Consider the following 14,065-nt stretch of genomic DNA (forward strand, 5'->3'; position numbering starts at 1 on the left):
ATAGAACGTATTCGACCTGTTTAAGAAGCAATAAGCACCAGCAGTGCAGTGAGAACCACCGTGTGTGTGTGTGTGTGTGTGTGTGTGTGTGTGTGTGTGTGTGTGTGCGGTGTGTGTGTGTGGGGGGGGGGGGGGGGGTCAATTAGCTTCACTCACGTTTTCTTTTGTAATTTGCATATATTGTGTTTCACAAGAACTTTCCACAGACAAACTATTTTTGTGTATCCCAGAGGAAATGATGCTGACCGCCAGTCTCTGAACAGGATGCGTCTGCTCTTTGATAATCGCTTCAGTGGACTGACTAATAATCCTAAAAACAACAAAAATTTGAAAAAAAAAGAGAACAATTTATGCAAATGAAAGAGGTGTACACCTTAGACTAATATGACTTTATTCACAAACAGGAACTTGAAGCTTGAAGTCCCACAATATTCAAGCCTTGTGTTTTTCACTTGGCTAAACAACATCAACACATCAGTGGAAAAACACATCAGAACATTTATGTTATGTTACTCAGACTGTTGTAGGACAAAGTGCAACAAAAACCACTGATCATGTGTAGTAATCCAGTGTAAATAAGAATCGTGCATATTCTCATTGCATCAGTTGATTAGGCCTAAATATTGATTACATCCAGTAATTAAAACAAAGAGGCTTCTTAAGCTGCCATTCGTCAGCAAATGGTGACCTGACCTAGATCTCAGACCTCCACTGAAATACTGAGAAGACATTAGTCAGTGTCTACCAAGAAATAAAACATGTTTTAACCATGATGGCATTTAGCCACTCAAGCTCAAGAGGCTTGATCATTTCTGTGGGGTGAAGTTTCACACATTTCAACATTGTCACAACATGTTCACGATCTGGTTTTCACACTCGACAGTGAGAAGCAGCAAAAAGAAACAGTACGCATGTGACCACAGCAGAAAAATGAGGGGCTCCTTTGTTCAGGCTTTTCACTTATTTAAATTAAGAATCTAAAAGCAGTGAGCTGTTTTTCTGCACGAGTTGTATCTGAGTAAAGTCAGTTTCATCTAGCGATGAACCACAAATACCACAAACAGGTTAAAAACAGGAGGTGGCTTATGGCAGGTGGTTTTTTCAGGCGTGTTACAAGGCTTAAGTTTAAAATGTTGCGGTTTGTGAACATGCAGTGCCTTCTTCTATTGGTCATATCGTTTCATTTAACGAGATCTGAATGCCTTCTAAAAGCCTTATTGAAATGGCTTGTTTGGGCATAAACGCTCTGAATGTTCTAAATATTTCTACAATTTAGTAAAATATCCACACTGCCCTCATTCATTAACCACAAATTTTGGTGTAAAATCTTCCTGTAAGTATGTGTAGACACCTACAGTAAACAACAGTGAAATCCTAAAGCACGCCATGTTCATATTTGGTAAATGAATAATTCATGGATTTCAAATTCAAAGTATTCCTTTATCTAGGATTTCACTCAGCAAGTTACATTTACAGATCCATATATGTTCAAATATATTTAGTTATATAATGAATATAGGCTTACAGTGCAGCATTAAACTGGATATTCGCATTCAAATAAGAGGAAAGGTGTAGGAATTACAACTTTGATACACAGTGGCCTATTTTCAGGGGCTTCAAGGCAATTGGACTCAAAAACTGCTTTATTATATCTTCATAATTAAGCAGGGTAGCAATCTAGCAATTACATTTGCATTTGGAAAATACATAAATACAAAAAAAAAATCACACATCCATCAGACACAGCTGAAACATGTGGCCTAAATCAACAGAGAAAAAATGAAGTTGAAAATCTTCGGAATATAAGTTATTATAAATTATTAAACCCTCCACAACATCTGGTCAAGTCAGGAACACTGAAACAGGGATTATTTATTATCCAAGTCTAATTCACAAGCACAAATACAGCAGGAGAACCACAAATAAACCATGTACAAGGCCAGGTTTACCTTTTAAAAAGACGAAATGCTTTTGGAACAGTATTTTAGTACAGATGAAACTCAGAGCAACCTGTAGCAGCCTAAGGGGAAGGAAAAGCACAGAGAGAGGACTGAAGCACACATCATCATCAAAATGTGATCCATGTTCATGCATGGCCTTCGATAGCACTGGGACATTGAGTCTGCTCAGATTTAGCGGACTGGACAGTACTTCGCTGTACACATGGCCACTGGCCAGGAGTGTTTGAAGACAAAGAAGTGGATAAAAGTAAAGGTAGAAACAGCACCAGCAAACAACTGAGGCATCACAAAGAAACACGTTGGTTGATATGCATTGGTTCCACACTTAAAGAGGTCATTGTGTCCCAAAGTATTTTTAGTAACATTTTATTAATGACTTTTTTTCTCCAATCACTTCTGAGCCCCTAAAAGTAGGGGAATGTGTATAAAAGTGGTTGTGATTCCTATACATGCAGGGGGTGAATACTTGATCCATTACCTAATTAACTTAAGAATGCAATGGTAAACCGCTTAAAATACAGATTGTCAATGTCCAAACACTTATGCATCCATCTCTATGGTCTGATGCGCCTACAAAACTTCTACGTGCCACTGGGTGGTGCACACGCTTCTGAATTGCTGGCTACAAAGATTGAGCATTTCAAGTTTTACGTGTTAACGCACACCTTTTCAGTCTTTTTGGTCTCTTGAATGTGTTTACCAACTGTGCAACTCTTTAAAACCACTTACCTAAAGTGTCATTTATTAACACTACAAGTGTATACTCCACCACTCCATCACAGTAATGAATCTTAAAGCAGCATTCATCCGTTTTTACTGGTCAATACCCTTTGTGCTACTGGATTTTTGGCATTTTGTTGTGGGTGGTGATCCAAGAAGCTCTGTAACATAGAAGGCTCAGGACGACCAAAGTAATCTACAGCATGTCCTCCTGCTCTCTGCTCTCCTCTCTCTCACTAACATTCTCCTCTTCCGGGGATGCTATATATTAACAAAACATCTATGTGGGGTGAGTTTTTTTTTTTTTTTTTTTTTTTTTTTTTAAACTTAAGGATGAAGAATGATCGGATTTTCTGATAAACAGACACACAGCTGCATTGGAATAACATCGGCAATGAACAAAACGATGTCATTTTAAAAAGTGTGATTTTCTTTCACTGTAACCCACATTGTCTTTAAAAACTGCCTTAAAATATATTTCCAGGCTTAAAAAGTAGCGTAGCCTAGGCCGACTAGTTAAACAATCAATAGCCTGATAAAGAAATTAGAATGCTGCTCGCTGACTGACTGTTATTGTTGGTGAATGATGGTTTAAAAGTGTTCTCACATTCAAGACTATTTAGTTCAGGATGGAAGACATAACAGTACTAACCTAGGCTTATTTTCTCATCCAGTCAGTGTACACAATGTCTTAGAACCAGCCTAGTGGTAAGGACGTTATCTGATATTACCTGCGTTTACAATACAAACTTGGCCATAGAACATTAGTGACTTTTTTGCTGACACCATCATATGGGCAGGAAAACTGAAAAAAAGCGCTGATTTCAGGCCGCGAGAGTTTACTGCGCACTTTAGATAGAAATTGCAATACAAACAAGTAGGCTAACTGTTTAATCCTGAATTTCTTTCTCATTAAGTTTAAGTGCTGAATGAGCAACATTCCTTTGTAATCCACGTTATAAATATTAGCCGCTAATAATTTAATAATATTAAACGCTGGATTCAGTAGACTACCTGATATAAAGTGATCGATACACAAGACAAATCCGTTTCTTAAGGGATCCCACCGCTCCGTTCTCTCGTGCCTGCTTCTTGCGCATTTTACTGCAAATAATCCTTTTTTTTTTTTTGCCGAATGCATTACGTAAGCAGGCTCAAAGCCACAGTGGTTGTTGTTTAATAATGTGATTGGACCAGACCAGTGTCAATCGGTCCGCTGATCTGCTGGTTTTATGGGCCAGTCAGACCAATATCTATTTATTTATTTATTTAAGTTTAGAGTCCAGAGTCCATTTTAATTAATTTTAATTAATTAAGTGTTTCTCGGCCAAGTACACTTGTGTATACAAGGAAGTTAGTCTCTGCATTTATCCCATCCGTGAATTAGTGAACACAAAGCACACAGTGAGGTGAAGCACACACTAACCCGGAGCAGTGAGCTGCCATGCTACAGCGGCGCTCGGGGAGCAGTGAGGGGTTAGGTGCCTTGCTCAAGGGCACTTCAGCCGCTTTCTACCGGTCGGGGGTTCGAACCGGCAACCCTCCGGTCACAACCCCAAAGCACTAACCAGTAGGCCACGGCCTAAGTGTCGGGAATGTCGGCCCATCGGGAATATGCCCGGTATGTCAGATGAGCAGTCCGTCCTTGGAGATAACAGACAAAACCAACAGCAGAAAAGACTTCATAGCTTTTATTTAAAAATTATTTTGACATTGCAATTTTCACTCAAACGTCAAGGCATTTTCTGGACAAATATGGTTTATACAATATTCAATAAATTATTTCAAAAAAATTTAGATAACCTAAGCCAGAAAGATGTTGTCAATGGATAAACAAGCATTTTACTAATACAGTTACAACAGCGTATCAAGTCCACATTTATTAAAAATATGTCCTTCAACTGGGTTGAGAAATTAGCTGCCACTCAAATCACAAGTAAAAAAGAGCAACAAAATAAGTATGAATACCTTTCTGTTCATGTCAACACTTCTGAGCTTCTGATACGAGTTAGCTCACCCTTTTATTATTTTTATCTATTTGCCACTACTACTTGTGGTGAATGGTTTTGGTTTTTCTTGGTTGTGATAACTTGCAGTGAGAGAATATACATACACAGACACACACACACCGACACTACTACTAAATTTCAAGTTTTACTTTTTCAGATCTAGAAAAGTTAAGGGTTGTGTATCAACTGTGGCAGTGGATGGAGCTTTCTGCCAGCTGCCCCTGGTCTTCACTGGGTATGTAGTAAACTGCTGAACATCCCTTTCAGGGACCGTGAGCACATAAACATTGAGAACCACGTTTTTACACCACTATAAATAAGGGTGAGCTGACTCTTTAACACAGCGCCCCAATACACACACAACCTTGAGCTCATTGCTACTTACCACGTTAGTCGATTTTCACACGACATCAGGGAACAGAAAACACATTTTACATGTCAATGTCCAAGTGTACGTACCTTTCAGTAAAATGAAATAGAAATTTCACTTCAGGTATACTCATCAGTTTAACAGGTCTTTAATCTTATAGTTTAAAAACATACTGTAACACAACACATGTTGTAATACAAGGCCTAGCATGGAGTAATACAGGACAGACCCACACTGTAATAAACATCAGGTACTTACTGGGATTAACTGACCTGTCATGCCAGCTGAGTGGGTTTTAAGGCTGAAAAGCTGATATGGATGGGCTACAGACAACAAAAACAAATACAGAGCAGTAAGTGGCATGGGCAGAGGAAAACACAAGGAAAAACTTGTGCCACACTAGATGCCTACAACTACCTTACACTACCATCATCTTTGATCCGTGACTGACTTGCACACTAGTGCCATATGTATTTGTAGGTTTGTTTTATCAAGAGATCACTTTGGGTACAGCAATCTCATAACTGAGGATTATGCAAAACATTTAGAACAGAAATGAACATAATGCAAAATCACCCAGCAATACAAACTAGCACTGCAGTAAAAACCAATCCAGCAAAACACTGGTGGGGATTTCTAATGCCACCAAGTGTGATCGGAGATCGTGCTGTAAGAGGGTCTATTTAGGGGTTGTCATTACATTTTTTACAATACATACCATTGCAGGATTGGTATTAAAAAAAGTATCAAGCACTGAACTGATGAAACCTGCTGAAACACAGGTTGCAAAATATATGTGGGAAAAGGCCCTGTTCAGATTTAATTTGAAAAAACAAAGAACAGAATAGGATTTTACTACCGAGCTACTGTATTGTTGGGTTCGTTGAATTTACTTTTCATAATGCATTATAGGAACATGTTTATGACATACACTAATATTATAGCATCCATGCATGTTTGAGTAGTGGTATGTATGTGTAGAAAAAAGGGTTAATGAATCAGAATGAAATTTAGTTTATTTTGGTGTGAGTGTCCTACATCTACAAGTATCATTTTATTTGCAGTCATTTACATCATCACATGAGGAACATGCAGCACTTGGGACCAGAAGTTGGCCAACATCTTCAACAATCTTTTTTTTCTAAACTGATGTTAGACATTTTTTTGGTACTGTAACATTCAGTCTTTTATTCAGATACTGAGGGCAACCTCTACCCAAAAAAAAAAAAAAAAAAAAAATAGATGATGGCAAACTTGGTATTTAAATGTCCAATGAAATCCTGTCAAACTGATTCCTAGGATGTGTAGAAATACAACACCAGTACAAACCTTCGTGACTCACCTCAACGCACGTCAGGACAAACCAGCATTGGATTTCAAGATGGATTTTATTACAACAGATTGATTAAACATTACAAAGGATGCATACAAGTAAACGTGTGACCAGGAAATCTTAAAAACAAACCTGAAAAAAAGAATAAAGCTAGATACTGATGAGCCATGGAGTTTTAACACTACTTGTTGGAATCATCTTCATTACTGAGACCCTCACCAACCAAGGTTGGGGACGAATGTCCAACAGCACCTAAGCATGCTGTGAGGGCCTCAATCAATCTACCAAAGAAATAGACTAAATAAAATTTATCAAAGGTTTCCAAGAAAAACTTGCCTTTGTAAGGGGTTGGTACGTTCATGTTACTCCAGCAGCTTCAAAAGAAATATGAATCATTTTAACACACTTCACTTCTATGAACCTGAGTGAAACCTATGGGAAAAAAATATATCCTCACATGTAATCAAATAACAAAATAACTGTTAGGAACTTATGTGGTGTTTGGCTGTTTTCCAATAAAGATGTCACATTAAATGTCCATGTGTTCTAACAAATAATGTTTGTCTTCACCACCACTGGTCTTACTGCTCTTGGCTTGCAGCTAGGTTTGAATAAGCACAAGGATGAGAGAAAGGTGTTAACCTCAAACCTAATGTGGTGGGTGCTTTGCTGCTTCAGTAGCGTCCAGCTGGAGACATTACAGGCGGCCTCATGCCCATGGGAGGGCCTCCCTGGTAAGGGGGCACCATAGGAGGACCCTGCCCATATGGAGGCATCCCTCCAGGCATGTAGCCTGGCATGCCCTGAGGGGGGGCACCATACTGACCTACAGAGAAAACATCAGGGAAGGCAACATTAGTGCTATAATTTTAACAGATTCAACAAATTAGACAAGCCAACTGGATATCTTCCAAACCATGACATGGTTTGGAAGATATCCTAATAATACGCTTTGGAAAAGCCCACTCAGTTAAATGACATTGCTAAAGTCCAACTTGACCAGATTAAACAGGAATAATTCCAGCAAGCATAGGCCTCTTTCAATGTACACACACTCCTTTAATTTAATGCCTTTAGACAAATGTTAAAAATTATTATTATATATTCTACAAGGTAACTAAGAAACAGAACACTATTTTTTCTGGAACATGCTTCATTTACCACTATCAAATGGTAATACAATGAAGTGGCAATAAAAATAAGTTCCCAAATGCAAGTTATTGATTAAAAACATCTTGAGAAGATGTGATCTCTCACCATGCATGGGATGCCTCATACCCGGCTGCTGTGGTGGCATGCCTTGCTGTGGGGGCATAATGCCGCCCACAGCTGCCACTGGGGGAGCAGCCACATGGGCCTGACCAGGTCTTGGTATTAGACGCTGGTAACGGGGCAACTGGGCCTTCATTTCCTCCTGTGGGCAGATACAGCACACAAAGAAAACATTCAGACTAAATAAACACCATTATGCCCCTTACAATACAAAGAAACACTCACAAAAATGTTGAGGAATTGGGTACCAATGTTGGCGTGCCCTGATTTCAGACTGAGGATACTCAAGTTCAGAATCATCCTTCAACATAACCACAAAAGGAAAAACTACCAAGTTGTTTTTAGAATATACAAGCTGGATCCTCCACTTGACATTAAATAAAAATGGGATCAGATTTTTAAAGATATAGATATGTAGAAGCAGACTAGTGTTCAAATACTGCACCAGTGATAAGCTTCTATAACTAAATGTACCATTTTATATAATATATCAGTCATTACTTACTGTGAAAAGGGCATAACAGAAAGCTCAAGCAACTTACCAGTGAGATATCCTCATCAGGGTGGATCAACTTACTAGTTGCACTCGTAGTAGTGAGGGTAGCAGGCTTACTGGTCACTGTGGCTGGGGGCTTGGCCACAGTGCTGCTAGAGGGATTAGAAGATGATGAAGTAGAAGAGGAAGAAGAGACAGAGGGCTGGGTGTAGGCAGGGAACGTTGCTTTGGGAGGGTCAGAGGAGGCGGCTGTGCTGTGGGAGTTTGAAGCTGCTACTCCTGGTACGTTCTGTTGGGCCTGTGCAAAGACACAATACGGGTAATTAACTGATAAACTGGTGTTCTCTTAACTTTCCAACAGGTGAAAAACCAAAATGTTATTGACAGACATATCATACCATAGCTATGTGACAGATCACACTGAGAAATATAAACCCATATATTTCAATTTAAGACCTTTCTAACAGTCGCATATTTTTGTTTATAATTTAATTCTTCAGAATTTAAAATCAAGTTTTATTACACTTAACTTGGAGTACATACAACTTTGACTTGTGAATTCAACTATCCCATTTATTTAGATATTAAAGTCTTGGTTAACTTGTGGACCGAAACTATATAACTGACATAATTTATTCTCAACCACAGTGCAATTCCACCATGAAATGAGTTCAAGCCTTTGTATGAGTATAACCAATGAACTGTGCCACATCACACATTCAGAACTTAGAAACCAGACTGTGGGGAAAAAAAAACAAAAAACACTGTGCATCATGTACTGCTGCAACATACAAAGTCATTTCAAAGCATGACAAGTAGTTATTGCACAATCCATGCTCCAGAGGTCAGGAGGGGGTGGATGATGTTAAACAAGATCCATGTAAATCCCTTCTTAGGCCCCATTCTGTCAAACGAAGCGCATGCACAGTAATAAAGCTCACAGACAAAACGTATGCCAGTTCTTGTCAAGGACAACCGTCCTCTGACACCAACATTTTGGCCAGCGTGCTCTCTTTATGCACAAGTAGGCTTCCAAGGCAAAAACTGTTAGTAAACAGCATAGTCTACAACTTTAGAATTTACAGGCAAAGTTAATAAATATGCAACATGCGGTTGCCACAGTCCACATCAAAGTCCTGTCTGTGAGCATACTTGTGGCATGTTAGGAAAGGGAGGCTGGGAGGAGGCAGACTGAAGGTCTGCAGGTGGAGAAGAAACAGCTGCTGTGCTGCTGTGAACACCAGAGCCCATCTGCAGCATGGTGGAAAGGAGATCACAGCATTGGCATGTAATATGACCACATAAACTACCCAAACTCAAGTATGAGAACAGAATTCACTGAACTATAGTGGTACTGACTGAAAGAAGGAAAAAAGGAATCCAAATAGATGGAACATTTTATATAATACGTCTGAATTCTGTGTTTGCATATAAACTTGTAAATAGTTAAACTGCCTATGTGTGTTAGTGTGGGTGCATGCATGCGTGAGGATTTGCACAATGCCCACCTGTGCTGCACTGGGGAAGAGGGGCTTGGTGACAGCAGGCTGGGCAGCAGGAACTGCTGGACGACTGGGTATTGGTCCTGCTGCGGGGGCTGGAGCCATATGTGGCATCCCTGGCCTTGGAGCCATGTGAGGTGGCATTCCTAAAGGATCAATCCAACACATTCAGTTAACTTTTTTTTGTTTAAGGACACATGCAATATATAGATACATACATATATACAACCTTCTTTATTGCCACCCTTTAGACAGCGTGGCTTTTGTACTTTAAGTAGGAAATACAAAGCTGTGTCCTTACTTGACTCATTACTTTGAACTACAATGTGCAGGCGCAAAGTTAAATACATTTTCAGAATGCTCCTAAAATGCAACCTCACTCAACTCACCTGGAGGAATACCGGGCATCCCTGGCATCATGGGAGGCATCATCCCTCCCATTGGCATCATGCTGAAAAATGTCAATATATAAATAAATCCAGTTATTATTAAATGATGGATTTAACTGGTAAAATGAGTGCTGGCTTTATATATATATATATATATATATATATATATATATATAAATAAAGAAAACTGATATGAACAGTACAATAAATCGACAGTCAATAACTAAATTCATACCCTGGTGGCATTCCATGCATTGCAGGAGGCATGCCGTGCATCATGGGAGGAACACCTGGCATCATAGGAGGCATCCCTGTAAATTAGACAAGACATGTTGTGTTTACTTAATAAACACAATCGTACATCCTACAATTACAAATACCTGAAGCAGAGGCAACTATGGTAGATCAATGCTTATTATAACTTGAATATAAAACATACAAAAATGCTACAGCTGGGAAATTGTTAGGAGACAATTAACTATACATACATGAGATGGATCAATTTGACATATATAAAGGGATATTAATCCCCCAAAAATAATTTATAGGCCAATCAGTCTTGGGGTTTTAAAGAAAATACAGACATTTATATTTGGGATAAACATTTACAAAAACTGTGTCATTCAATAGTGATTAAATACTTGGACATCTTTTTAAACACATCCACCTGCATCCTGCAGCTCTTCACTCATATCTTATTACAAAAAAAGCCAATTCAGAAATGCCTGTATTTATCAATTCAGATTCTTCAGTTTTGATTGTGGGGAGAATAATCTCTGACCAGAGAGTTACTCAAGGTGAGGGAACTAAGTGTTTTAACAATTACAGTTAATTCCCCAACATCTGATGTTTACAACAAAGTCCCTGCCTTGATATCCTGCAGGAGGCATCCCAGGTGCACCAGCCACCGGAGGCATCCCAGGCTGGGTCATTGGGGCTGCGTAGCCTGCCTGGGGCTGGACAGCAGCAACCTGCTGAGCTGATGGTCCTGCTTCGTCGTCGTCATCGTCATCATCAGAGTCATCTTGATTGTTCTTCTTCTTTTGACTCTCTGCAAACGGAAAGGTAATGACCCCACACAAAAATATTGTTGGTTTAAAAGACCCATATCTACGGTAATCTTATCTCTAGTATTTCACCGTTAGTGAACTAACCTTGTGATTTCTGTTCTAATGTTCGTCTTCTTTCCTGCATGTCTTTCTCTGGTATTCCCTCCATGCCATAGATTTCCAACTCGATGTCTGTTCTTCCGGGAATTGCATTTGGTACACTGTCAATTGTCTCTTTGTGCACCTGAAACGCATGTAAATTAGTTTAGGCTATTTGTGACCCAAATGTACCAAGAAATTACAGAAATCATCTGCAAGAATATACGTCCATACCTGCATGCAGTGAATTGCCAAGCCGGGGCCAGTGTACAACTTCTTGTGGCAAATGTGACATTTAAAATGCTTTGCCTTCTGATGCTGGATGAGGATTTTTTCATCATCGAAGTCTCGATTACAGTACCTTGAGGAAGGAGTTAAGGACTGTCCTCTGTTTTTGTACAGGACGCAAATTCAATCAGACAAATAATCCAATTTAGATCACCACAATAAATTAACGTTGCTTAAAATAATCCAAATGTGCCGAGACGCAGTCTGTGTTTACGGGCAGGTAGCTCAGCTCGTTAAGATAACACATGGCTTCACACTGAATCAGAAACGAAACAATCCTTGGCCAACAGATTAGCTAACAACGGATATCGCATTCGCTTAATTTTAGCCGTACCTTGAACTAAAATTATTTTATTATTTAAATAACCTCGACGCAAATAATTTTCAGTTACTAAAGAGAAACTGGTTAAAGCCAATTGAGCTCATCATGATTTGCTAGCATGCATAAGACAAAATGTCCAGCTAACATCAGCTTAAGAGAGATAAACTCACGGAGATGCTAGCTGAGGCCTCCTTTTTGTCATGCTAACGTGTAGACTCTGGTCTTTCTACGACAGTACTTAGCCAACCAGTCAAAAAGGATACCAGCACCATGGTTTCATCTGCTTCTTCTTTTTTCGCCCCATTTTAAGGAATACTGAAAAGAAGTCTTACAATGTTAAATATGAGTCTTATTATCTGTTAGACAAAAGCATACTGTCCCGTGACAAGGCCGAAAATGGCGCTCTGCTGGAGGAAGTTGTAGTGGATGCGGATACTGAAGTCTCGCGAATACTGTATGGTCTCGCGTGAATTAAAGTGGACGACATAGACACGCCCCTGGTTGGATATGTCACACCATATGTCTATGTGTCACACCACTGGAGCAGGAGAGTTGTGAGGTCGGGGAGGGTATGGTGATGCCATCGTTGGTTTTGATATTGAATGGCAGCTCACTTTGAAACCAGTGATGTTTCGCATACCTCTCTAGACCTCCCTCACATTGTTCTTCTGGAGTTTCCTCTCCAGCTTCCTCCAGTATGTCTCCTTAGCCTCTTTTCCCTTCAGGTCCCTCTGAATAACTTTCAGCTCCTCACGGTTGCCAGTTCTAAAAGCCCTCTTCTTGGCATTCAATATGTCTTTAAGGTAACTTGTTACCTGTGGCTTGTTGTTAGAATAACCCCCAACCCACCCACCCGTCGCTCAACCTCTGCTGGACTCCTCACAATCCCCACCTCACACCTCAGCACCATGAGTGCCCACGCCTTCAGCTACTCAGCACCCAGACTCTGGAACTCCCTCCCCCCTCACATACGACAGTCAGACTCCATCTCATCATTCAAATCACAACTCAAAACTCATCTATTCAAATTGGCTTACTCTCTATAATTAGACCCTGCTTCTCGCCCTGCGCTACTCTCCCTGTCCACTGTTCGTTGTTTTTGCTCGTTGTTTTCCATATGTTTTTATTCTCTGTTAGTTGACCTTGGGTGACCTGAAAGGCGCCATTAAAATAAAATTTATTATTATTATTATTATTATTATTATTATTAGACAGTCTTTGTCGGGACAATGGAATCCACACAGTTTATTTAAAAAGTTATTCACTCAGTAAGCCCATCAATGTCCTCCTTATGTTGCTCACTGAGTGCACTCCAGTCCATTAGTTCAAAACAGTCCTGCAGTGAGCGGTAAGTCTTCTCTGACCACCCTTTCACTGTTTTGGAGGTGACTGGTTGTCTCTCAACCAGGGGCACATGGCAGGAATTTAACTTACTTTTAAAAACACAGTAAAGCTCTTCTTTCAGTGTTCTTATTTGATTTTAAAATCATCATGGTTGGGCTAAGCATTTTTCTCAAAATAAAGTGTTTCAAACTGAGAAATGCTGAATGTGCATGTACGGTACACATGAAGCTTTTCTCATGGTTTTAAAACATTTTTATTTTGTTCAACATTTTATGAAATTAACATTCATTGAAAAGAATACTTCACCCTACTCAACACATTTGAGGACTTTTAAAAAAAATAAATATGAAAGACTTTATTGGTCTTAGACGTATCAATATTCCTGTTTGAATATTTTAGTATTACTTTTTTATTATATAAATGTTTTTGTCCTGAATTTACAGACATTTACATGAGTGCATCCAAATGAAGTGTGTAATCTGTATTCTGTAATTTGTAATCTGTCCCAATTTATGTGTTGCAGTTCATCTTCCATTGTCCTTGCAAAATAACTCACATGGCCACGATTGCAACTTGTTTTTTCGTCCACTTGGTGGAGACAATGTTGCAGAAATAGACCAATGGATGTCATGCCTTTGTATAGTGCATGGAAGCGGAACTTGTCCATAAAGCCTTTCCAAGACAGTGGAGGCTGCTAAATTATCAGTTTCTCTGATATTTCTATATATGTGTTTGGGTAAAATGAATATCTTTGTTTTATTATATAAACTACTGACAACATTTCTCCCAAATTACAAATAAAAATATCCTCAGAGCATTTATTTGCAGAAAATGACAAATGGTCAAAATACCAAAAAAAGACGGAATGTTTTCAGACCTCAAATAATGCAAAGCAATCAAGTTCATATTCA

General features: G+C 39.2%; 1 protein-coding gene across 3 annotated transcripts; it reads right to left on the reverse strand.

Annotated features, from left to right (window-relative positions):
- Window positions 1-4,014: 4,014 nt before the first annotated feature.
- On the reverse strand, window positions 4,015-12,230 carry znf207b (zinc finger protein 207, b). 3 transcript variants are annotated; one of them, XR_014699630.1, is made up of 11 exons: window positions 12,074-12,230; window positions 11,435-11,561; window positions 11,207-11,345; window positions 10,921-11,103; window positions 10,288-10,363; window positions 10,053-10,114; window positions 9,670-9,809; window positions 8,208-8,459; window positions 7,651-7,807; window positions 5,333-7,219; window positions 4,015-5,067 (listed from the first exon to the last, which is right to left on the reverse strand). XR_014699630.1 is itself a non-coding variant. In XM_084567770.1 (10 exons), exons 1-10 carry the CDS (start codon window positions 12,112-12,114, stop codon window positions 7,068-7,070), a joined length of 1,329 nt encoding a protein of 442 aa, XP_084423896.1. In that variant the 5' UTR covers window positions 12,115-12,230; the 3' UTR covers window positions 4,015-7,067. The 3 variants fall into 3 exon arrangements, 1 of the variants encoding a protein (XP_084423896.1); XR_014699631.1 differs by having other exon boundaries at window positions 4,015-5,149; XM_084567770.1 differs by having other exon boundaries at window positions 4,015-7,219.
- Window positions 12,231-14,065: the final 1,835 nt, after the last annotated feature.

The sequence above is a fragment of the Chelon labrosus genome (genome assembly GCF_963514085.1).
Source record: "Chelon labrosus genome assembly, chromosome: 2".
NCBI lineage: Eukaryota > Metazoa > Chordata > Actinopteri > Mugiliformes > Mugilidae > Chelon > Chelon labrosus.

What these genes read in the sequence shown, in the direction of transcription:
- znf207b (XM_084567770.1), bottom strand. Translation starts at nt 12,114, where the DNA reads ATGGGGCGAAAAAAGAAGAAGCAGATGAAACCATGGTGCTG. An exon ending in CAGATGAAACCATGGTGCTG is followed by an intron (nt 11,562 to 12,073) that starts GTATCCTTTTTG and finishes TCCTTCCTCAAG; the next exon opens with GTACTGTAATCGAGACTTCG. An exon ending in TATGAGGCATCCCATGCATG is followed by an intron (nt 7,220 to 7,650) that starts GTGAGAGATCAC and finishes TTTTCTCTGTAG; the next exon opens with GTCAGTATGGTGCCCCCCCT.